We start from the raw sequence: 26,337 nt of genomic DNA on the forward strand, positions 1-26,337 counted from the left end.
TCTGGACCGACGTGGTGCGACGGAGGAAAAGGAAGAGGCCGTTGTTGTGGTCAGCGGGGGCGTTTGTGGCCGGACAGGCTGATACCTCTGAGCGTGAGTGCGCGCGAGCACGGAGCAGAAGGGGTGAGTGGCGAAGCAGGCGGTTTTCGCCTCAGAGGACGTGGGCTCCCTGACTCCACCACCACGGGGCATGACATGTCTTTAAGACAATTTATTGCAAGCTGTGACACATTGCTGTGGTCTTTCGGTGTCCCAAAGGGATACAGCTAGATCAGGATTGGGCCGTGGTGTGAATAACTTTAAAAAGCGCACCGTTTGAGAAACATATCTCGGAATCGATTGCAATGAGAAAACGATAAAGACTATTCTGGTTTAGTTGGTCTTTTATAGGCTATTCAGACTGGGATTATTGACTCTGTATGACACGCGCCTATTAATGAAGCCAGCACCGGGACAGTGGCTAGTCACTCTGGAAAGTGAAAGTAAATATTATCTTCTGGAATCTCCATAATTCGAGAGGCGACGTGGACAAGACGAGGCTAATCGGCAACGCAATATTAATATCTGGTAAGACGGAAGGTTGTGGAATCACGAAATAGAAAGTGGACAAAGGCGAGGTGGGGCTTTAGCCTTGGGAATTTCCACATTTTATTTTCATTTGTAATGGAAAGGGGAGGTACGAACGTCACCACGAAGAGAGATTATTCTCTCAACAGACACGCGGATCGTGCTTTGTCAAGTCCCACGCTTAAAAAATAGAGGTCAATCTTTCAGGTGCCCATTTGCACCTTGGAGATGGCGGCAAGTAGGAAAACGCAGGGCTGAAAGGTGTGTATAGCCGTTTATTTTTCTGTCTTTGACAAACGAAGTACAGGTGTTGTCCGGCGCAGTGAATTTTGCGCGTGGCGCAGCAAGAACATAGCAGGCTACGTGAGGACTGAGACACATTGCAAAGTAAGTTACAGTAGTGTTGACCAAACGCATTTGCGATTCAATTCGTTCCTTTACGAAGCGTGGACTCTCCATTCTAAAAGCAATAAATAAGGCACAGGTATATTTAAATGAAAATGCAGTGAAATCGTAGAACAGTAATCTCATTCGAAGACGAATGTTTGATTACAGTTTGTGGAGTATTCATGGTCATTCATGTTTCAGATTATAGAAATGTAGGCTATTGCATTAAAAAAAAATATTTTAACTGTTTGTGATCTGACCAAAAGGAGTGTTGCGTTCCGTAGTTTAAAAATCTTGTTTTTGTGAGACGTTCCGCTTGACGATAAGATCTAACATCAGGTGCTGAAAAGTATTATCAAACCGAGAGAACACCTTGAAGTTGAGCAAATAAGACTGTTCAAGACCTCGCTGAAACGTGAAATGTTATGCTGATTCGCCTGTGTAAATAATCCACTAATGTATTTAAGCGCTTTGTAGGCAAATTAAGCCGACTTTTTATATTTTACATGAGTTAATGTATTTCTCAATTTTTTGTTTGTTTATCCATTCATTTAATCTCATTGCGCAAACTTGAACTAATAGAAACCCTCTTCATTGCTTCCACGTGTTATGTACGAGCATGTTCTCCACATTTGTCTAGACATCCCTACTTGCTTATCTGTGTGAATATCTCTGCCGGGTTCATCTGTTCTCTGCATCATTCTAATGCACCTTTATCTCTGTCACAGCACTCAAAGAATAGAAAGGAGAAGTATCGAAGAGGAAGACCTTCCAAGGGGACGAGAATCCTCGTGAACCGTTTCAGACCTGCGGGAGGAAGGGGCCTAGACCGGTGAGTCATGGGTGCGAGACCGGTGGGCATGAAGGGGCAGCAAGCAGAACGACTCATGCTTCTCCATCTAACCGGCTTTGCCTCAAAGGAATGTGTGTAAAATGTCACATGCTGTTCGGTTTTACTCTTCATCCTGTGTAGGGTAACATCTGGGTCATTAATCACATTCTGAAATGCAGGCATATTTATTTTTTTATTTACTTATTACTATTTAATTAATTATTTCTCCCTTAGTCCCAAATCAAGGGGTTTGGCTCTGGACTAGCAGCTGAGGATAAGCATGTAAAACAAGTGTTCAACAAGTATATGTTCAGAATTTACCAGTCATATTAGATTAGCCAAAATAGGAACATTTAGTAAGACATTTTGACCTGGGGGTTGTCCTCAGATGTTTTCCCAGTTTGTACTTGTTCTTTTGAATGTTTGCGCCTTAGCTAATCTAACTGAATTAGTACTTACATTTTATTAGATTGGGAGAAAAACAAGTAAAGCAAAACGAAACAAAAAAGAACCACACATCTGTTTAGGTCCATACAGCTGCATATGGGAGGAGGAAAACAAATCTGAACCCCCTTGAAATTTGTAGGAGTGTGTTTATTGGTTCAGGCAAGGTAAGCTTTCAGACTCTCCTGACCTTAGTTAGATAATCGGATCCGAAGCCCCTGCCTGCGAGGCAGAGAGGCTGTTGAACTCGTCGTTCACTCTCTGATCTGGCTGTGCAGCTGCGAGCGCCTGAGTGCGCCGTGCCCCCCCGCCAGAGAGCAGCGGCGGCGACTCGAAGGCAGCTGCCGCGGACCGCCCGCGCCCCCGGATCCGACTGAGGACCGCCCGCACCCCCCGCTACGACTGAGGCCCCGGGAAAAGGGAGCCAGAGAGCAGGAGACAGGCGCCTGGGAGACCGACCCTTTTGCGTGCCTGAGTGAGCTGTCAGCGGGCCTCCCTGGAACCATGACCCGTGCAGTAGTTTGGCTTTCTTCACTGGTATTGGGTAAGAGAGTGTGGGCTCGCCGTGTGGGGCGTGTGCGGGAAGGGGGACAGTCGGGGGCTGAGACGGTCATGGTGAACCCCATATTTTCTCCCCCTGGGGAGCGCGGCTCTTGAGTCAGGGATTAAGGAAGAGTCCGAATGGATGAGGAGGAGGGGAAAAAATGGCCCTTCTGTTCCGAGTGTGTGTGGGAAACCAGTGTGTGTGAGTTTGTTTGCGTGTTTGTGGTCAGAGGCATGTGTGTGTGTGTGCAAGCTCAGAAGGGTGTTTCTCTGCACAAATGTAGTGTCTGAGCATGACTGTCTGCACAATGCATGGGTGTGTGTATGTGTATATGTTATTTTGTATACTTGCTGAGCACTTTATTAGGTGCACATATTTATTAATGTGATTATCTAATCAGCCAATCATGTGACAGCAGTGCAATGCAAAAATGAAAACAATTGATCGAAGTGGCTTTGATTGTGAAATGATTGTTGGTGCCAGAAGTTGGTCCCAGAAACTGCTGATCTCCTTGGATTTTCACGCACAATCGTCTCTAGAGTTGGCAGAGAATGGTGTGAAAAACAAAACATCCAGTGAGCAGCAGTTCTGTGGGCAAAAACGCCTTGTTATTGAGAGAGGTCGGAGGAGAAGGGCCAGACTGGTCAAAGCTGACAGGAAGGTGACAGTAACGCATATAACCACACAATTCGACAGTGGTACAACAGTCTGAATGTGTCAAACCTCTAAGTGGATAGGCTACAGCTGCAGGAGACCAAAAGTCTAAAAAAATAAGTGTAATAAATTCCTAATAAAGTGCTCACTGAGTGTATGCATGGTATCAGTTTATTTGTGTGTGCCTGTGTGTGAGGAACCCAGTTGTGAAGTTGGAGTGAACATGTCTGGCCTGCTGAAAGATGAGGGGCTAATTACCTTAACGTATGGTGCAAAGTTACACTCTCTGAGCAGTATATTAGGTAGACCTGTACACCCACTTGTTAATGCAAATATTTCATCAACCAATCGTGTGGCAACTAAAGGCATAAAAGCATGCAGACATGGTCAAGAGGTTCAGCTGTTTTTCAGACCAAATGCCAGAATGGGGCAGAAATGTGATCTAAGTGACATTTACCGTGGAATGATTGTTGGTGCCAGAGAGGGTGGTTTGAGTATCTCAGAAACTGCTGATCTCCTGGGATTTTCTCGCACAACAGTCTCTAGAGTTTGCAGAGAATGGTGTGAAAACTAAAAACATCCAGTGCAGGCAAAAACACCTTGTTAATGAGGGAGGTCAGTGGAGAAGGGCCAGACTGGTCAAAGCTGACAGGAAGTTGACAGTAATGCAAATAACCACACATTACAACAGTGGTATGCAGAAGAGCATCTCTGAACACCCAACGCATCAAACCTCTTAAGTGGATAGGCTTAAAAAATATGTAGAATAAATACCTAATAAAGTGCTCACTGAGTGTATTTTTAGGTGGGTTGATAAATCACTGCCGTGTCATGAGGGCCAGACTCGGGTTGCTGACAGCATTTCCAAGAGCCATGTGAGGGAGCAGACTGAGCTCATCTGACTCAGCTGGTTCTTGGTCGAGCCCTGGGGCATTGCTCTAAACCTAAAGCCCCAGCTAGTACGGTTCGGTTGGATAATTGTTGGGTATTAGGTACGAGAGTGAATGTTGTTTAATGCTGTGATGTGTATTGCAAAGACAATAAGCAGAGTGGGGTGAAGGGAAAGGACTTGCAGTTGTTACATTTTCATTTTTACATTTTTGTCATTTTGCAGACGCTTTTAATCCAAAGCGACTTCCAAGTGCATAGGTTCTTCCACAGGTTAAAAGCATCAAATCCATAACAAGTAAAACACACTAGTTGTTGTAATAAAATACTGTTACAACAAGTTGTAATAGTAATTAGGTCTGTTTATATGGCGCCTTTCATGGTCCTCAAAACACTAGACCATGAATGCAGGCGGGGTCCACTTCCTCCAACATGAACTCACCTGGAAGAAGCACAACAGTCATTCTTTGTTTTTATTAGGGGAGGATATTTAAAGATACTCAGCAAAAGTCCTAGTGTTGAATCAACTCTAACAGTAGCTGCGTTTACATGCAGAATATTCATTCATTCCGAATAATTTGTTCTGATTGATTATAGTTTATTATATAAATACATTTGATCCGGTTAAGGTGTGTGTTTACATGCCAACCATTTAAACAGAATAAAACATTATGACATGCGCAGAAAATGATCTCGCGCAGCTATACAATACGCGTTTCTGTATTCTGTATTGCAAATATGCGTTGTGTATTAGAATTGCATTTCTGCTGTCAGCTGAATATAATTTTATAAACGAGAGAAGGCGAGCGCAAAAGCAGCTTTACCACAGTCGCCAATTAATTCATCCGTGAGCTCATGAAATGGAAAATTGGCTGGGTCGGAAGCACTTTTTTATTTTGGCTTTTAGACTTTAAACCTTTCCAGCGTTTTTTTATTTTCTCGATATTTCTCTGCATTCCGCTTTCGTTCATTTTTTGAACACCTGTTTGCGTTTATTGTTTCGAGCAGTTTGACCATCGAAGCGTTTCACGATTTTTAGTTATTGTAAGGTTTCTTATTTTAAGTTTCATTCTTTTAATATTTTAATGTTGGTTGGTCGAAACTCGGTTGCGTCACTTACCCTGTGAACGAACATGCGCAGGAAGGGTATGTATTTCATCCAAAGAAAGTCGTTGGTTTAAGTGTTTACATCGCATGTATTCTCCTAGTAAGCGCATTGTCCGATCGGCCTGTTAATTCGATTAAACATGGAATAAAAGGATCTATGTAAACGGGTCTAGTGTTTATACACCGAACGTGTTGCTATGTAGGTGGATTACTAGGTGGCCAGATTCAGGGGAGCAATATTTAGATTTTTTCTTTGCGTTGTTAACACTCCCCCAACACACACACACACACACCCACACACTGTAGTGTGCTGTGTGGTGCGAGTGCTGAATATGGATCAGTGCTCCAACCACATTGGGCTGCTCCCTCTCTCATTATGGACAGTCTGATAGCTAACCTATGCCACCCAGAATACAGTCAAAAGTAATATAAGGGAAAAACATTTTTGTTTAAACATTTCCCAATGTTTTGGCTGAACATTTCCCGATTTGGGAAATGTAACTCTGAATGCAAACACTGCATGCCACCCTGTCTGATCAGACACTGTAGAATTGTGGTTCATGGCTGGGTTAGTGTAGTGCAGAAGCATGAGCGATGGTTCAGTGCACTGAGGGGGTATGGGTACAGGTTCAGTGCACTGAGGGGGTATGGGTACAGGTTCAGTGCACTGAGGGGGTATGGGTACAGGTTCAGTGCACTGAGGGGGTATGGGTACAGGTTCAGTGCACTGAGGGGGTATGGGTACAGGTTCAGTGCACTGAGGGGGTATGGGTACAGGTTCAGTGCACTGAGGGGGTATGGGTACAGGTTCAGTGCACTGAGGGGGTATGGGTACAGGTTCAGTGCACTGAGGGGGTATGGGTACAGGTTCAGTGCACTGAGGGGGTATGGGTACAGGTTCAGTGCAGCATGGAATTATGGGAAAGGAGTTCAAGGATTTTATCACTCACCCCCCAAAAATGAATTTTTATGCTCTACGTTTTGCAGTGCAGCAGGGCTACGCAACAAGTGGCAGTCAGCCTCCAGATTCCATGTCAACTCCTTTATCTATTCATTGAAATAGCCTGGTGATTTTTCAATTTTGCTTTTAATCATTAGCTATAGTTAGACCTCTGTATCCTTGGTGAGAATGCCTTACTGTGTTCCGATACAGGAGTGAACCAATGCTGATGTACACGGCTATTTAAGCAGGAGTAAATTGGAACAAAAAACGAGTCCGTTGTATATAGGCCTGTGAGTTCTTTTGGTGAACTTGGAGCAATGAGAAGAAAAAACTGGGAATTTCCAAAGAGGGAGATAGGTATTCCGGGAATTTCCTGCCACGAATAGGTTCCCCTCTGCCATCAATTAAATATGCAGGAAATGGGATTTAAAAACCTTTTTAGAATTTTAAGGAAACATTTAATTTTGACGTTCTTTCTCTCGTTTGATATCCTGTTAACTTTTTCCTTATCAAACCAAAATGCAATTATGATACACCAGTGATATCCACAATATAAATAAATATGTTTGTGTTTGTGTAATAACCCTGTAATGATCAGCATTATTCTTTTGTGTATAGATTTGTCAACGTTACTATTAACATAGTATAAGTGCATTGAAACAATGCATGCATACAAATATACAAATATACTAATACATTTAGCTTTGATATGCCTTCTATGTTCACTGACATACTTGCTTTTATTTGCAATTACAAACATCAAACTCTATTCTGTATAATACTCATGACGTGGAACGGCTGAACTTCATTAGGCAATAGGCAGTTGATATAATTGAAACATAATATTTAGATTATTTAACCTGTTAAATAACCACCACATCATTAAAAAAGCACTCGTTGAATAGTAGTGACAGGTTGATGGCTGGTAGCATTTGTTTTCTCAATGAGCGCTCTCTGTGCAATTGCTGTTGTAGATATTCTTTATTGAACCTACCTTGCAGTTAAGGGCCTTGCTCAAGGGCCCAACAGCTGTGCGGATCTTATCGTAGATCCACCCGGGGCTTGAGCCACCAACCTTCTGGGTCCCAGTCATGTACCTGTTGCTGCTACTGGGTACCCAATTGATTGCATGACTGGGCACTTGTTTGTTCATGCTACTTTGTGAGAAAAGCAATCCTTTGTGTCTTCAGATGGATGTATTAAATTACAATAATCCGGCAATTATGGTTTAAAGAACTGTTTACAGATTAAGGACCGCTCTCTAAACCGAAAGCTGCCAAGACAAAATCCCTGTGAAAATCTCCACAGAAAATGTTGTCATTTACAATAAATTTCCCCCTCTTTGCAACTTGCTTGAAGGGTACACTGCTGGGAGTCAATGAGGGACATCTGGTTGGTGTATATGAGGGAAACAGCAACAGATTTGTAATGCCAGATTAGGCATTCAAGACTTGGCTTGATATGGTGCTAGATACTATTTAGCTTTTAGCCTAACTAAGCATTAGGTATACTTTATGGTGGAATGGCATGTTCTCACCGTTATGATATGAGCCAACAGTTCTATAAAGATGGAAATTGCAACAATATGATGGATTTTCAGAAGAACATTGGTTGAACTGATCATAACATGTGCTTTGTGATGTGTAAACTGAGAAAGGGTGGAGGATATGTGTGGCTCAGATTGTAGTTGGGGGATAAGTACATTATGAAAGCGTGGGTAGGCCTTTTTCCATACTGGTGGCAGTTCTGGCTCTGTTCTTAATCCGGCATGCCGGGCTGTAATTGATGGGAACATGGATGTGCAGTTTTGGGAAATGTTATTCAGGCCGGAGGCTGGTGTTGGTTTTGGCCCTGGAGGAGAGGATATGGGAGCATTGGTCATCTCCTCCGCTGTGATGCGCAGTCTTGTCCCAGAGGTCCCCGCTGTACTGTATCTGTTGATTAGACCACAAAGCCGAGTGCTGTCGCCGAGGTAACCGGCTCGGGGTCAGACAACCCCAGTCTCCAGGGACAGCCGTTTGGAAAAGGGGAATGTGCCATAATAAAGAAAAAGCTCAGTTTACACAGGGCCGTGTGACCACTCTCTGTGCATCTGTCATCTGGAGTTACTGAAAGGGGCAGCCATGTTCTGTTTTTATTAGTTTCCCACTTGGTTAATGTCCCCAGATCAACCCACCTTTAACCTTGTTGTTCAGGCCTGTCATCACGTAGGGGGAAAGTTTTTTTAACAGGGTTTGGAAGGAAACGTATTTGAAGTATTTTACAGCAGTTCCATAAAATACTTTTTGATCTTCAAGTAAACTTAACTTAAAATTAAGTAAAATTTTATGATTCCATGATTCCATGATTGAAGATCCATATAAAATGATTGCTGTAGATAACATTATTTTAATATTACACCTTTTTTATAAACTTGTGATGCTTTTGAGTGATATTAAGGTGTGTCGACTTGCATTATGGCATACAGTAAGCATCTTAGCATGTTAGCTCCTCCTCCATCTTCACAGTAACATCATGTCACTTACCATAGTGTTCTTTGAGAAAAAAAAAAAAAATTGGGCCTTAAGAAATGAATCCAGTCATGACTTCCTCAGGCTGCTATGTTCTTCAGGGAGGGCAAGAGAGCACAAATATGTCTTGTGGAATCTAGTGAGTAATACAGCAGGGTATTCAGTTGGCTCGACACCAACTTTTATGAATGGGCGCACGTCATCCCCCTTTGGCTTAATTTTTGTGTAAAAAAAAAGGCACGAGTGTGAGATATAACCGTGAATGCAGATAGAATAAAACTGAGACTTACACGTGAATGCAAGGTCCTCTCAGGTGGTTTCACCTTGGTCTTCGCACATTGTGCCTTAGGGCTCCTGATGTTTCAGGCGTTAATCGAAGCTAATAGAGGGAAATGAATCATGGGAAAAGGAAGACGGAAGTAGAGGAATAGATGGCAGGGTTGACTGAGCATGGATGACCAATGCTAAGATGCCACTCTGCTGCCCTCTGTAGGTTTAACCTGGTTACTACCGGCTGCAGTGATGTCCACTCCACCAGGCATCTGCAGGCCTATGAACACCCTGAAGGAGAGCCTCAACTTCACTAACAGGAGGCAATACATGGTAAGTTGGAAAGAGAGAGAGAGAGCCCTACAGTGCCCTCAATGTGCCTGTACACTGTCCATATGGCATTGGGGTTACCGAGAGTACTCAAACTACTTGTAAAACCTACCAATTTATTGGATAGGGACAGAAAGAGAAAGTAAAATCCAGACAGAGGAAATGACAGCATCACCGCTGAACCATTCTATGACACCATTATCTTCTCTCTCCATTACAGAAGCATAATTTCCCCATCAACTACACCATTAGGGTGCATTACGAGGAGGTCTTCAGGGTGCACAACATCAGCCGGCTGGTGAGTCCTTCCCCATCTCAGCACAACCACCTCTTCCTTTTCTCTTTACCACTCCTCCTCCCCTCGCTTCTGCTCATCTCTCTCCCTTTCTACTCTCCTTTCCTTAAAGGGACAATAGGTAAGATTTTTGTGTTAAAACATCTGACATTGCCTCACCCCCTGCCTGTGTTTATAGTCCTTAAATTCGGGTTTCAGAATATACAGTTGACGGACCGATACTCTGTACCAAAACATTGTATAGCTGCATAATAATTCTAGTTCATTGGTTGAAAGTTGGTTCTAATTACCACAGCCAATGGCATGGTGCGGGGAGGGGAGGTTCAGCATCAGCACGTTCACAGAGAAGTGGGAGGGATAAACAGTGTTGTGGTTTGAGGGTGTTTGTTGCTGCAATTCCTCTTGTGACCGTTAGAAGTCCGAAACTACGTACTGTACCTTTAACTCCCCTCGTCCTCCCCCTCCCCCCTCTCCTCCAGAACAGGACGCGGGAGCCGGACCCGCCGAAGCTCGAGGCGCGGGACCTGCAGGAGCTGTGGCTCCTGATCAACCAGGAGGTGCTGAAAAAGGTCCTGAGAGTGCTCCCCGAGAGACACCCGTCCCGCAAGTACGTCTCAGACCTGGAGAATCTGTTCAGGCAGATCGAGCAGGTCTTCCGCACGGAGCTGGGCGAGGTGAGCAGACGGGCTGGGGTCAGAGAGCTTTCCCTCTTCCTTCACTCTCTTCACTGACACACCTTCCTTTGGTCAGCTCACACACACACACACACACACAAAGCTTCTCTAATGCAGAGGCGCTCAATGAAGGCTGTGTCCATGTCTGGTTTTCTTTCCAACTTCCGGCCCTAATTACGTAATTAGCCATATAATTTACACCATCTGATATTTTAGCTTCATTTCTGGATAAGCACATGAATGCCAGCTGAAGAATGTTCTTCATGTTTCACTGGGATCTAATTACGAATGAGCCAGTGTTGGTGTTTGCAGCCAATTAGCTCATTTAGCCAGGGTAATCGGTGGAACCTTGCATATACACCGGCCCTCCAGGACCACAATTACCCACCCCTGGTCTAATATCTCCTGTGTTTCTCTCTCTCTCTGGTGTGTGTGTGTGTGTGTGTGTGTGTGTGCGTGCGTGTGTATGTATTTGTGTGTGTGTATGTGTGTGTGTGTGCGTGCCTGTGTATGTATTTGTGTGTGTGTGTGTGTATGTGTGTGTGTGCATGTGTATATATGTGTGTGTGTGTGCGTGTGTGTGTATGTGTGCGTGTGTGTGTGTGTGTGTGTGTGTGTGTGTGTGTGTGCGCAGTGGGAGACTCCTGAGAGGTTAAAGGACTTTGAGTCACTGGAATCCGGCACACTGTTCAGAAGGGGGAAGCTGGTGAAGCCCAAAGCCCTGCTGGACAACTGCTACCGCACCATGCACTGTGTGTTCTGCGACTGCTTCCAGTGCCAGGAGAACTGTGAGTGCATTTCACTCCTCCTGTACCTTCACCCACATATCTCCTTATCCCAGTACCCTCAGCTACTCATCCCCTATCCCTGTACCTTCACACACTCATCCCCTTATGCCTCTACCCTCACCCACTCATCTCCTATCCCTGTACTACCTTTACCCACTGACCAGTCCGCTGTTCCCTCACTATCATTCATTCATCCACCCACACATACTCACGCCGTCATACGCTCAGCCCTTACCGTGGTTCATTCACCCTCTGTCCTTTGTTCCTCACCTCACTGCCACCACCCACTCATCCCCCCAGATTAGGGTCAATATGTTCCCCTGGGTTAGCTGTGGGCCTTTTTTTGAGTTTTGCACAACACTCGGCCCGTCAGTAACATTATCCACGTTTCCGTACGCAGAACTGAATGTTAACTCCGTAGTCTGAAATTAAAATTGAGAGCGCTCCAGGCTTTCTGTTATTTAACGGAAAAACTCACAGAACTGGTTTGAGAGTAGGAATGTGTTTTGCCACCCAGGTGTCCTCTCCTTCTGCCTGGGGTGTGTCTCCTACGCACAGGCAGCCAGACTGGGCCGGCACTCTGCTGCAGACAGCCAGTCTTTTTATTTTCTTTAACCGTGTCTTATTCATGGAGGACATTACCATACTGTAACATAGTGGTTCACAGCCCTGGACCTGGAGAGCTGCAGGGTACAGATTCTTTGCCGTTTTACTGCAGAAATAAGTGTTTTCTTGTTTATATTTTGACTTAACATCTTACTATTAAGCTTCTATTCAGCTTTCGATAAATAAGACAAACAATTTCACCCATTTCAAGATTTGTGAATGGGGTAAGAAAATGTCACTTGTTAAGCAGTATCATTACAAGACAAACACAGACTTTTCTGGAAGCATTACAGAATTGGACAGGCGCCGGATAACGGGGAGAATTTTTAAAGGAGTGTGGGCCGTCGCCAGTTTAGGCAAGAGGAAAGCAGAGGTACAGCGTTACAGACGCAGCTGGAATCAGCACAGAAAGTGCCATGGCATTAGCTGAGGAGGAGTCATTGTAGGTGGAGAGACAGCTCCCCTCTGCACTCTAAAAACGTGAACCCTGATTTAGTCCATTTTAATCACTTAAGTGGTATCGTCATTTTATTGATACAATGTCTTTTTTTTTTTAATGTTACATTTACAAGGCCATTAAATCATTTTTAAAGTGTAGACTGTGTTACACAGTCTCCTCAGAGAGAATAGACTGATTGAGAAATGTAATTTGAGGTTAAAATTGAATTTGTTCATCTTGAACCACATATAGGAACATACAAATTTCCAGTGTTGAACATGAGACATGGTTGTTATGAGTTGGATTCTTGTACAAAGATTTTATTAACAAACCAACTTAACTGGGTAATAGACAGTATGTTTCGGTTTGTGATGATTTATGGATCTTTACAGAATCGTCAGGAATGTTTTCTGTATGTAGGGTCCATCAAATTTGACAGTGACTTTTAAAATTAAGACTGGTTTTTGCAAGGCATGGCATGTCCATGATTTTACCACATCTTGTGAATTCATCATAATGATTAATTCTGATAATAGTAATCCCTCAAGTGTACATTTGTCATGGTTCAACAGTTTTCCCAGTAACTATCATGACCATAATGTTAAATTAAGCCTTTAGAAAATTATTTTTTATTTGTAGTTTTTAGAGATATTGAACTAAATGGCAATATATTTGAGTTAGAATGTACTGGACATTATTAAACAACTGTCATTGCAGAATGTGCAATATGAAACTAGGAATTATCCATTTGACAATGTTGTTGTTAATGACTAAAATAAAAAAACACAGCATTCTCAAGACCACTGTTGATTTCGACCACAGAGAGAGATGGCAAATACTGGCTATGACCAATGGAAGAGAGGACAGTATTACCAGTAACAAATGAAAGAATACAGTAGACTGTGGCCAGTGATCGCACATTGATCTGACAGGAACAGTTGACTCATGGCTGCTTCTTTTCTGTTTCCCACCAGTCTGTGATGTTCTTCACTGGAAGAGAGGGAACAAGAGGCCACCCAAACAGGCCTGAAGAAGCTTCTCTCTCTCTCTTCATGGGGAAGTCAGGCAGGACTGATCCCGAGGTTTTGCCACGCCCAGCCATCTTCAGGCAGGCAGGGGCATGCTCTGTGCTGAACACTACACTTCAACACTCTGCTTCTGTTCGCCGTCATGGAGACAGCCTCCAAAAAAAAGAAAAAAACACTGCATGGGCCTCCCCCCCTCCCCCCCCCCCAACCCCTCGTCCGTCCACATGTCCGTTCCAAACAATGCCACGCCCACCAAGAAGGGGACTCCTGATTGGTTTAGGACGCACGCTCACAGTGCTCCGTCCATGCAGCTGATTGGGTCTCTAATGCAACACCTGGCTCTCCTGTATGGCAGAGAGTCCTGGGTAGAACACACTCCGATCCTGTGAGATGTTGCTGCAGGCAGCAAAGGCTTTGTAGCTTCTGTGCTTCTAGTATGTTTCAGTGCAGTAGGTCCATAGTTCTTCATGCTAACCGCCGTGGAGTGTGTACACAACTATAAACCTGGCTATGTCTGCGCTGCTGCAGCTCAACAGTTTCCTGAGGGCTTTTGTTCTGCTTTCACAGAACAGGCCTCACAGCCTCCCCACAGGCCTGCGAACCAGGCCGTGGACTCACGCTGAGAAAGCCACCAGCAAGCTATAAAGGACATTCCACCGCCCCATTCACAGCTCAGCTCTTTCTACTTTAAGCTGGGTGTATACTTGATATAAAGGCGAACTCAGCCGAAAAATCAAACCACAGCAAACACGGCGCCGTATATACAAACATGTGTATACTCATTGCGGCATCAAATCGTTTGTTTAGTGCCAAAGAGAGGGTGCAGGTTCAGACTTTGTGGTTGCACTTACCACGGGCTACACGGAAGAGCCTTTGACAATGGCTGAGCTGAAGGAGCAGGAACTTCAGCAGATGGAAGATTTAGTAGTCGCTTTAGTTTATTTAGTGCCGCAAAAAAAATAAAAAAAGCAGAGATGGTATGTTCTTCCGGTCATTCAAACGAGGAGACGGGATGAAGAGCATGCAGAAGTTATGGCGAGGTTTTCCCACAAGGCAATTCGGCCACCCATATTTATATTGTAGTCCAAGGTGATCTCCACCTTGACGTCGGTGTGCGAACAGCTCACCTGATTTTGCCAGGAAGGATGTGCACACTGCGGTGGCCGATGTCAATGTGGAATTTTGTTTTCTCTGCAAACTTGTAGTTTTCTGCAATTTAGTTCAAACAAACTAGCCACAGTTGGTTTCCGCAGCAAGCATACACCCAGCTTTAGGGTAGCGGAGATGTTCTGACTGTGTTCCCATGGCTGTGTCTGAGCATTAGGTTGTGATTGCCGTGTTCCTGATTAGCTTTAATGTCCTTTTATACAGCATTGTCATGTCAGAAAGCTCAGTTCACAAGATGCAGTCTGGTGTCATTGGTTTTGTATCATGGGCATGGAATAAATATTTCAGGTTCCTCTCCTTTCAAGGCCCTGACGGGTCTTAGACAAACCGATCTGCATTATTCAGTATTGAATATCAGTGGTGTAAAGCTATGGTGTGACATTTTACAGATAAGACAAGCTGATGATACCTGATGTTTCAGAGCCCATTGGCAGTCCGGATTCTCCTTTGATCCAATACAGTTTTTGATGTTTCGGGTATATCTGGGAGACCTTGCACTGTTTGGGGAGGCTCATCATCACTGCATGTAGCCGATTGGTACGTTACTGTTTTTAGATCTTTTGTACTTTGTAACTCAGATGTAATTTAGTTGTATTTACTTTATACTTTCATCTGTGTGATAAGTATGTAACATTTGTATTATGTAACTGTACCAATCTTAACTTTATATTTTAGGATACATTTGTCTTAACTTGGTATTCTTCCTAATCTTGTTCAAGGTTAATTGCTTCATGGCATCTTGCACAGAATCTCGGATAGTTTGCCGTTTGTAGTTCCTTTCCTGTGTCTTGGTATGCTATGCTGTTACAGTGCTAATACACTGTTAGACGGCTTCCAGTCCTGTCCTCCAATTTATTACATGCAACAACAAAGGCATAGCGCTTAAACTACACTGAAGGCCAACATTTGGCACTCTGGCACTATTACTTTCTCTATTGTCTGTAGGCAGTGAGGTTTCCAAGTGTTCTAATTGAGCTCGATACACTATAAAATATGACTTTCAATTACAAATATTTATATAGGATTTTTCCCAACTAAATTCCATTCTGGAAACAGCCGGGGTGAGCACAATTATGCCATCCATCCCCCGTTCTCAGTTTCATCACCGGGTGGGAAGGTGGTCATCCCTCCACTTTTTTGACAAAAATGGCTGTTCTTTGTAGCTCCGGCTAAGCTATTGAATGTTGGTGAACTGTGTACTTTGTTTTTCTTCAGTGCTGTGTCCCTGTAAATTTGCATGCAGATGTTTAGCCAACTTGCTGGCTTAGTTGGCTAATTTCCGCAACCTGTAATATTGGCCGTGAGCATTTTTTGAGTAACTTCATTGACAACAAAGATGAGCTTGAGAATGCCCAATAACCAAGTATAAAAATATATACACATATATATACATATATATATATATATATATATATATATATATATATATATATATATATATATATATAGAGAGATCACGGCCAGATCTAAGTAACAAATGTAGTTTACTTTTTTATGTGGATATTTTTGTGTAACTATTTATTTGGGAATGTTGCCCATGTGCAGATTGTCCTTGTGAGGAAATGATTGAAATAAATACAAAGATAACCTTGCCTGGTCTTTCTTTTTTGGTTTTACTATTGTCTGAAAATTGGCTTACGACTTTAATCAAATTGCATACATCATTATGTTCATTCTTGAATCCCAATTGCCATTGAATAATTTTAACAAGCTGTTAATCTTTCTTAATTAGGTGCTTTTCATCTTAAAATGTATTATTTACCTTAAACCACATTATGCCACATTATGCTTGGCAATGGCACAAATACTATTTTGGGGGTGAGTGTGGTATCCCTGAGGGAAATGGAGAGATCCAGATGGGGAGAGGTATTAGCAGGGATGAATATCATTTCAGTCTTACCTGGGTTGAGCTTTAGATGGTGGTTGTCCATCCAGCTCTGGATGTCACTCAGGCAAGCAGAGATACGGGCTGAAACCTGTGTATCAGATGGTGGGAACGAGATGAAGAGTTGGGTATCGTCCGCATAGCAGTGGTAGGATAGCCCATGTGCAGTGATCACAGGGCCAAGGGAACGAGTGTAAAAAGAAAAAAGAAGCGGGCCTAGGACTGAACCCTGGGGAACTCCTGTGGCAAGGGGCTGAGGTGTCGATACCATACCAGCCCAGGCAACCTGGAAGGAGCGATCAGAGAGGTAGGACTGAATCCAGTCCAGGGCTGTGCCATAGATGCCCGTTGCTGACAGGGCGGACAGGAGGATGGAGTGACCCACAGTGTCGAAGGCAGCAGAGAGATCTAGAAGAATGAGGACAGAGAAGAGGGAGGCTGCTCTTGCGGCATGGAGCGACTCACTGACGGAGAGGAGCATGGTCTCTGTCGAGTGGCCCGATCTGAAGCCAGACTGATGGGGGTATAGCAGGTTGTTGTTAGAAAAGAAAGAAGAAAGTTGAGTAGAAGCGGCTCGTTCTATGGTTTTAGAAAGAAAAGGAAGAAGAGATACCGGGCGGTAGTTCTGGATGATGGAGGGATCCAGAGTAGGCTTTTTTAGCAACGGAGTGATGTGAGCCCTCTTGGAGGATGCTGGAAAACATCCAGAAGACAGGGAGGAGTTGACAAGGGAGGTGACAAATGGGAGAATGTCAGGTGTGATAGTCTGGAGAAGAGAAGAGGGGATAGGGTCAAGGGCACAGGTTGTAGGGCGGAGGGAGAGCAGGAGTTGAGAGACATCAGAGTCTGTAAGGGGGGATAAAGTGGAAAAGGAAGGGATGGGCCTAGAGGGGGGGAAGGGCACAGAGAGCGGGGCGGTGGTTGTAAAGGATCTGCGGATGTCTTTGACCTTCTCATCAAAAAAATCTGCAAAGTCATCAGCAGCGAAGGAGGACTGAGGTGGAGGAGGCGGTGCATTGAGGAGAGAGGAAAAAATAGAGAACAGTTTCTGGGGGTTAGAAGTAGAGTTCTGAATTTGTGTTTGATAGTATTTTGCTTTACTTTGCTTTGGCGGCATTGACAGCGGAAGAGAATGCCGCCAGGAGAGACTGGTAAGTTGTGCACATGCACATTTAGCCACAAGGGGGCTCCTGATGGAATACGCAGAAAGGGGTGTTTGTTCCTAGTAGGGATCCGTACTTTGCACTTATTTTTGCTAATCAGCTGGTTGACTGAGATGAAACGGACGTAAACTTCATCGTTTAGAAAACTTCAAAACGTCAAACATGACATCCAACAGCGGTATTCGAATCCCGAGCCGACTGCCTCTGCTCTTAACCCACGAAGGGGTCCTTTTACCAGGCTCCACGATGCGGATTAGTGTGGACACAGCAAGGAACATGCAGCTAGTTAAGAGCAGGCTTCTGAAGGGGACCTCCTTGAAAAGCACCATCATCGGGGTGATCCCCAACACTCGAGATCCCGAGCACGATACCGACGATCTCCCAACCTTGCACAGGTAGATGGCTACTTAAGTAATGTCTCGTCAACATCAACATCAACCCATAAAGCTGTCGCTGTCATTTTTGCTAATGATAGCCAGCAATCATGTTCATTCTCTGGTGAAACGTTGTGTAACATTGTAGCATTCGAATATACATTTGCTAGCTAAGTAATTTGCTGGCTCTTGAGTAAAATGCTTCACAAAACAAATAATTGTAGTGAAGTTGGCTGCCTAAATTTACTTCTGTATCAGACCGCTTCTTGCTTAGTTTGCACGATTTTAGCATGAGGCTAGTTTGCTAATTTATATAACTTTGTAACCGGTAACTGATTAATCTTTACAGTTCAGATCAAGTAAAATCCTTCTGATATTGCATTAGCCAGCTATGTGTCGCATTTTATTAGTACCATGCTTTGCGGAAATTGCCTTTTGCTTTCTGGAAAGATCTTTCGGGCCAGGCGGACTTTAGCCTTGTGTGCATGGCTGTGTGCACTCTTTCAGCGCACTTATCCCTGGTTATGGGTATGCACTTCGTTGTACGTCGCTCTGGATAAGAGCGTCTGCCAAATGCCAATAATGTAATGTAATGTTAACTAGAGTCCATATTTGAAGTTGTTGCAGAATAACCGTTTTGAAGCAGGCATACATGCCCCTATTCAGTCTTCCATAGTCATGGGCGCATATGTATTTCCCCGTTGTTTACCCATCTTTTTGTGTGGTTTGCGGAAATAAATTGCACTGTCTGCACAGTCCCTGTTCTGTGCCTCCCATAGTGGGTAAAGCTACTTTGACATATTTTTTTGCCACACATCAGGGTAGTATCATTTATGAAAGAAAGAGGATAAGATCTGCATGAACTACATGTCTCATGCAATGCTCAGAACAGTGCCGAGCAAGGCAACATCTCACCAAAGAAACACGCTGACTATTAAATGTGCTCATACACATATTATTGCTATTGTTATTATCAAACAAAGTAATAATAATGATAATGTTTGTGTATGTTGGGATTGCCATTGCAGTCTCTGTCCATGATTGTTCCTGTATTTATGAGGTCAAATCATAAAATTAACTGACATTATGTCCAGGCCAGGTGAGCAAAAATATGGATCTCATAGGGATATCCTATATGGAGCAGAATATCCTGTTTGAATATTACATTACATTACATTACATTACATTACATTACGTCGCAATTAGCAGACGCTCTTATCCAGAGCGACTTACAACAAAGTGCAAATCAAACAGTGCAAAAGTGGACCTGAGAGGACAGTACAGTTCTGAGTTCTAGTGTAAACATACAGAAATTCAGAACCCTTGAAGAGTATAGAATATAGAATACCTGCTTTGTTAATGGGTAATATAGTGTTTTAATCCTCTTTTTCTCTCGCTAGGATCGGCACGGCGGGGCTGGCGGTGCAGGTGGTGGGCAGTAACTGGCCGAAGCCTCACTACACGCTGCTGATCACGGGGCTGTGCCGTTTCCGCGTGACGCAGCTGCTGAAGGAGCGGCCGTTCCCCGTGGGCGAGGTGGAGCAGCTGGACAACCTGGAGCAGTACGCCAGCGCAGACGCGGCCGACGCGGTCGCCGCTGATGCAGGCGGGGAGCTCGGGGAGCTGTCACAGAGGTTCTACCAGGCCGCAGTGCAGGTGCCCGGGTGTGAGTGTGAGTGTGCGTGTGTGCGTGTGTGAGTGTGTGTGTATGTGTGTGTGTGTGCTTGTGCGTGTGCGTGTGCGTGCCCGTGTGTGAGTGCGTGTGCGTGTGTCTGTGTGTGTGCCTGTGTGTGTGTGTGTGTGTGTGTGTGTGTGTGTGTGTGTCTGTGTGCATGCCCGTGTGTGAGTGTGTGTGTGTCTGTGTCTGTGTCTGTGTCTGTGTGTGTGTGTGTGTGTGTGTGTGTGTGTGTGTGTGTGTGTGGCCTGTGTGTGTGTGTGTGTGTGTGTGTGTGCCCGTGTGTGTGCCCGTGTGTGTGCCCGTGTGTGTGTGTGTGTGTGTGTGTGTGCGCCCGTGTGTGTGCCCGTGTGCGTGTGTGTACATGTGCGCACCCGTGTGTGTGTGTGTGTGTGTTTGTGTGTGTGCCTGTGTGCGCGCCCGTGTGTGTGTGTGTGTATGTGTGTGCCCCTGTGTCTGTGCGCACCCCTGTGTGTGTGTGTGTGTGTCTGTGTTTGCGCGCCCCCGTGTGTGTGTGTATGTATATGTGCGCGCACGTGTGTGTCCGCACCCCTCTGTGTGTGTGTGTGTGTGTGTGTGCGTGTGCGTGTGCCCCTGTGTCCCTGTGTGCGCCCCTGTGTGTGTGCACGCCCCTATGTGTGTGTGTGTGCCCGTGTGTGTTTATTGAATGTCACGCCAGCTCAGCAGGAAGGTCACTGAAACAAGTTTGCAGTGCAGCAACTCTCAATGTACTGGTCATATTGCCAGGCTGAAATACCCTGAGCCTTGACGTACGTAAATCCTTAACTATGCGCACAGAACTAAACTGAACCCATCACAAGTGAACATCTCCAGCTGGAATGTTGGAATATGAGGTCACCCCGGAGTAGCGCTAGGAGTATGATTAATTTCCTTAGCTGGAGACCTAAACTGGGCTAAACTGTACTTCATTCTGTGCTGAGAAACCGGCAAAGGCCCCAGTTTCAAACCTGCTGCAGACCAATCCCTTTGTGTATTGAGCATATTGTCTGTGTACCCTGTGGGCGATTGCGTTTTTCACCAATACCTCTCTCTTGCTGTATGGCAGTGTAGTGTGGCTCTGTGTCCATTCAGTTTGAATCACTCTGTGACATGCTGTACTTGTCTCTCCCTTTTCCTGCCTGTTGCTTCCCCTTTCTCAGCTCCTGAGCATGTTGGACATGTCTGTCCCTGTTGTTGCTAAGTTACGACGGCTGCTGGACAGTCTCCCAAAAGAGACTCTGCCAGATATCCTGGCTGCCATGATCCGCACGTCCAACAAGGAGAAACTTCAGGTACAGAACTGCACTCAAATGTGTGAGTTTTAGTGTGAGCGTTACCGGTATGTTGGTACAGTGTGTTGAATTTGTGAGAGTGATGATTGTGGGCATGAATGTGTGTGTGAGTGAGTTCTGTTACAGGTATGTTGGTACAGTATGTTGAATTTGTGAGAGATGATTGTGTGCTTGAATGTGTGTGTGAGTGAGTTGTGTTACAGGTATGTTGGTACAGTATGTTGAATTTGTGAGAGATGATTGTATGTGTGTGTGTGTGTGTGTGTGTGTGTGTGTGTGTGTGTGTGTGAGAGAGAGTGAGTTTGGTTACGGGTTTGTTGGTACAGTGTGTTGAATTTGTGTGAGTGATTATGATTGTATGTATGTATATGTGTGTGTGTGAGTGAGTTGTGTTATAGCTACAGTACTGTGCAAAAGGCAGGTGTGAAAAAATGCTGTAAAGTAAGAATGCTTTCAAAAATAGAAATGTTAATAGTTTATTTTTATAAATTAACTAAATGCAAAGTGAGTGAACAGAAAAATTTAAATCAAATCAATATTTGGTCTGACCACCCTTTGCCTTCAAACCAGCATCAATTCTTCTAGGTACACAAAGTCAGGGATTTTGTAGGCAAATAGTCAGGTGTGCGATTAACTAATTATACCAAACAGGAGCTAATGATCATCAGTTTAATATGTAGGTTGAAACACAATCATTAACTGAAACAGAAACAGCTGTGTTAGAGGGTTAAAACTGGGTGAGGAACAGCCAAGCTCTGCTTCCAAAGTGAGGTTGCTGAAGACAGTTTAATGTCAGAAGTCATACACCATGGAAAGACTGAGCTCAGCAACGAGACACAAGGTACTTATACTGCATCAGCAAGGTTTCTCCGAGGCAGAAATTTTAAGGCAAACAGGGGTTTCCAGATGTGCTGTCCAAGCTCTGTTGAAGAAGCACAAAGAAACGGGCAACGTTGAGGACTGTAGACGCAGTGGTCAGCCAAGGAAACTTAGTGCAGCAGATGAAAGACACATCATGCTTACCTCCCTTTGCAATCGGAAGATGTCCAACAGTACCATCAGCTCAGGATTGGCAGTAACCAGTAGGACTCAGGTACACCCACCTACTGTGCAGAGAAGTCTGGTCGGAAATGGTCCTCATGGAAGAATTGCGGCCAAAAAGCCATACCTCCGATGTAGAAACAAGGCCAAGCGACTTAACTATGCACGAAAACACAGGAACCGGGGTGCAGAAAAATGGCAGCAGGTTCTCTGGATTGATGAGTCAAAATGTGAAATATTTGGCTGTAGCAGACGGCAGTTTGTTCGCCGAAGGGCTGGAGAGCGGTACAAGAATGAGTGTCTGCAGGGAACAGTGAAGCATGGTGGAGGTTCCTTGCAAGTTTGGGGCTGCATTTCTGCAAATGGAGTTGGGAGTTGGTCGGAATGCTGAGAAGTATAGGCAGATACTTATCCATCATGCAATACCATCAGGGAGGCATCTGATTGGCCCCAAATGTATTCTGCGGCAGGACAACGACCCCAAACATACAGCCAATGTCATAAAGAATTCTCTTCAGCGTTCAAGAAGAACAAGGAGTCCTGGAAGTGATGTTATGGCCCCCATAGAGCCCTAATCTCAACATCATTGAGTCTGTCTGGGATTACATGAAGAGACAGAAGCATTTGAGGCTGCCTAAATCCACAGAAGAACTGTTGCTAGCTCTCCAAGATGTTTGGAACAACTCACCTGCCAAGTTCCTTCAAAAACTGCAAGTGTACCTAGAAGAATTGATGCTGTTTTGAAGGCAAAGGGTGGTCACACCAACTATTGATTTGATTTAGATTTTTCTTCTGTTCATTCAATTGTTCTGTTCATGCATTTTGTTAATTGATAAAAATAAACTATTAACATTTCTATTTTTGAAAGCATTATTATTTTACAGCATTTTTTCACACCTGCCTAAAACTTTTGCACAGTACTGTATGTTGGAGCACTATGTTGAATTTGTGCGAGTGATGATTGTGTGCATGAATGTATGCGTGAGTGAGTTGGGTTACGTGTTTGTTGGTACAGTGTGTTGAATTTGTGCGAGTGATTACGATTGTGTGCATGAATGTGTGTGTTTGTAAGCGAGTTGTCTTACAGGTATGTTGGTACACTATGTTGAATTTGTGTGACTGATTATGATTTTGTGTGTGTGTGTGTGTGTGTGTGTGTGTGTGTGTGTGTGTGAGTGAGTTGACACTATGTTGAATTTGTGTGACTGATTATGATTGTGTGCGTGTGAGTGAGTTGTGTTACGGTATATTTTCTTATTTCCAGGTTTTGGATGCTGTGGGCCTGGAGGAACGCTTCAAGAAGACTCTTCCGCTGTTGACAAGGCAGATCGAAGGCCTCAAACTGCTCCAGAAGACCAGGAAGCCCAGGCCAGACGATGATAAGAAGGTACATCCCTCCATGTGACCTTTGACCTGTCTGTGTGATCGGGTCACGTGTTGCATAAAGTTAGACGTTCATGATGTGGAGAAATCTGAACACTTAAGTGCCTCTGCATTTGCTAAATCTTGGCGTAAATATCTTTGTAATTCTCTCTGTCCCTCCCTACTCTCCGTCTGTTTGTCTTTCCCACCCTCCATCCCTATCTCTTCTCCCTCTTGCTTCTGTATGTTCTCCACCTCTGACGTTTTCCCTCATTCCCACTCTCTCCCAGGTGCTGGCAGTGCGGAGGGGCGGGGTGTTTCCAGGGCGACCGTTCTCCCTGGAGGAGGATGGTGAGGAAGAGGATGGTGACGACACAGCCCTGCTGGAGAGGAAGGTCAGAGCGGCCAACATGCCGGAGCCGGCCTTACGCGTGTGCCTCAAGGAGCTGAAACGGTACGTCTGTCCGTCCGTCCGTCCGTCCGTCCGTCTGTCTGTCTGTCTCTCAGACCCTGTCCGTACGTCTGTGTGTCAGTTGAGTTTTTAGGGCCAAATATCTCCAAAATGAAAGTCGATGCATTTTCTGAGGTGAGATATGAATTCTACATTCTAAATTTACAAAGATTTAGGGCTTCTCTTTACAAAGTTTTGGTTTCTTTACAAAGTAGCGCATATCGTGCCACGACACGCTTTTCATTGCGACACCCGGCAAACTTTAAATTGCCTGATTGGCTATTTAACTTTATCTTTATTTATCATTAGCTTTTTCCAACAACCGCTCTTCCTAAACGTTTTTTAACTGAGAGGCCTTGTGTCCATTGTTTATCTAGCGTTAGCTATTTGGGTTCAAAGGTCTTGGGCACCCTAGATTTTTTATATAAATTTGGTCTTTTACTTTTTTCATTTTGTGGTCTTGTTCATTTTTGTTTTTTTTTCCTGCATTAAAAAAAAGAAGAAAAAATGAAATGTTAGAGGTTATTTTGGAGTATTTTGTTAAATATAGTAACATTCAGTAATGGACAACTTTTGATAACTTGATGATAACTAGATGATAACTTGATCAAGGCTGTCTGGAATAGAAGTACGTGAGACAGCCAAAGTCTACAGCAGAACTGTGGCAAGTTCTCCAATATGGTTGGAGTAATAGAACTGCAGGACAATAAAGAGAAAGATTTAATTTAATTTTTTTATTTAACTCTTTACTGCTCACTTCATAGTGTGTATGTGTATATATATGTACAGCGGGTAAAATAAGTATTGAACACGTCACCATTTTTCTCAGTAAATATATTTCTAAAGGTGCTACTGACATGAAATTTTCACCAGATGTCGGTAACAACCCATGCAGGCCACACATGCAAAGAAATCAAACCTTAGATGTCCATAAATTAAGTTATGTGTAATAAAACGGAATGACACAGGGAAAAAGTATTGAACACATGAAGAAATGGAGGTGCAAAAAGGCACCAAAAGCCAAGACAACAGCTGAAATCTATCAGTAATCAGAAAGCAATCCTGCCCCTTGTCAGTGCAAATTAATATCAGCTGGTTCGGTCCCAACTGATGGCTTATGAAAAGGTGTCTCATTGCCAAGGTGTCACACAAGAAGCATCTCATGATGGGTAAAAGCAAAGAACTCTCTCAAGACCTTCGCAACCTTATTGTTGCAAAACATACTAATGGCATTGGTTACAGAAGGATATCTAAACTTCTGAATGTTCCAGTGAGCACTGTTGGGGCCATAATCCGGAAGTTGAAACAACATCATTTTACCATAAACCGGCCACGACCAGGTGCTCCTCGCAAGATTTCTGACAGAGGAGTCAAAAGAATTATCAGAAGAGTTGTCCAAGAGCCAAGGACCACTTGTGGAGAGCTTCAGAAAGACCTGGAATTAGCAGGTACAATTGTTTCAAAGAAAACAATAAGTAACGCACTCAACAGCCATGGCCTGTATGCACGCTCCACGCTCAAGACTCCATTGCTGAAGAAAAAACATGTTGAAGCTTGTTTAAAGTTTGCTGCACAACATTTAGACAAGCCTGTGAAATACTGGGAGTATATAGTCTGGTCAGATGAGACCAAAATTGAACTCTTTGGATGCCATAATACACACCATGTTTGGAGGTCAAATGGCACAGCACATCACCCCAAAAACACCATACCAACAAGTTTGGAGGTGGGAACATCATGGTGTGGGGCTGTTTTTCAGCATACGGCACTGGCAAACTTCATGTAATTGAAGGAAGGATGAATGGAAAAATGTACCAAGACATTCTTGATAAAAATCTGCTGCCATCTACCACGATGATGAAGATGAAACGAGGGTGGACATTTCACCAAGACAATGATCCCAAACACACAGCCAAGGAAACTCTCACTTGGTTTCAGAGAAAGAAAATAAAGCTGCTAGAATGGCCCAGCCAATCACCTGACTTGAATCCAGTAGAAAATCTATGGAAAGAACTAACGATTAGAGTTCATAGAAGAGGCCCACGGAACCTTCAAGATTTGAAGACTGTTTGTGTGGAAGAATGGGTCAAAATCACACCTGAGCAATGCATGCAACTGGTTTCTTCATACAGGAGGTGTCTTGAAGCTGTTATTACCAACAAAGGCTTTTGTACGAAGTATTAAATAAATTTAACTAATCATTCCATTTTATTACACATAATTTATGGACATCTAAGGTTTGATGTCTTTGCATGTGTGGGTTGCATGGGTTGTTACCGACATCTGGTGAAAATTCCATGTCAGTAGCACCTTTAGAAATATATTTACTGAGAAAAATGGTGACGTGTTCAATACTTATTTTACCCGCTGTGTGTGTATATATATGTGTATGTGTATATGTGTGTGTATATATATATATATACACACACACACACACACACACACACACACACACACACACACACATTTCAACTTTTCATTTAATAATTCATTTAATAAAACGCTACTGTATTGGCTAAAAATTGCACGGTAATTCTGCAATATATCACTGTTAAACTCTGTTGGTTTTTTATCTCTGCCAAAACTATTATTCAGCAAAATATCTGCCCGTTTTAAAGACA

The 26,337-nt window shown here is 43.9% G+C and overlaps 2 protein-coding genes across 5 annotated transcripts in view; both read left to right on the top strand.

Annotated features, from left to right (window-relative positions):
- il34 (interleukin 34) lies at positions 1-16,024 on the top strand. 4 transcript variants are annotated; one of them, XM_061245726.1, is made up of 8 exons: positions 1-123; positions 1,683-1,786; positions 2,509-2,774; positions 9,370-9,479; positions 9,697-9,774; positions 10,251-10,445; positions 11,080-11,233; positions 13,253-16,024. In XM_061245726.1, exons 3-8 carry the CDS (start codon positions 2,735-2,737, stop codon positions 13,306-13,308), a joined length of 633 nt encoding a protein of 210 aa, XP_061101710.1. In that variant the 5' UTR covers positions 1-123; positions 1,683-1,786; positions 2,509-2,734; the 3' UTR covers positions 13,309-16,024. The 4 variants fall into 4 exon arrangements, with proteins under 4 accessions (XP_061101710.1, XP_061101709.1, XP_061101707.1 ...); XM_061245725.1 differs by lacking the exon at positions 1-123 and adding an exon at positions 133-567; XM_061245723.1 differs by lacking the exon at positions 1-123 and adding an exon at positions 662-954.
- A 1,584-nt stretch (positions 16,025-17,608) lies between these two features.
- The window catches only part of lonp2 (lon peptidase 2, peroxisomal), a 31,241-nt gene continuing 22,512 nt past the window's right edge, over positions 17,609-26,337 (top strand). Inside the window, exons 1-5 of the mRNA XM_061246872.1 lie at positions 17,609-17,916; positions 19,296-19,551; positions 20,731-20,862; positions 23,168-23,290; positions 23,556-23,719. Coding sequence (XP_061102856.1) covers positions 17,684-17,916; positions 19,296-19,551; positions 20,731-20,862; positions 23,168-23,290; positions 23,556-23,719 — 908 coding nt within the window. The 5' untranslated portion in view covers positions 17,609-17,683. The remainder of the gene's footprint in view (positions 17,917-19,295; positions 19,552-20,730; positions 20,863-23,167; positions 23,291-23,555; positions 23,720-26,337) is intronic.

Source organism: Conger conger, chromosome 6 (assembly GCF_963514075.1).
Source record: "Conger conger chromosome 6, fConCon1.1, whole genome shotgun sequence".
NCBI classification, from domain to species: domain Eukaryota; kingdom Metazoa; phylum Chordata; class Actinopteri; order Anguilliformes; family Congridae; genus Conger; species Conger conger.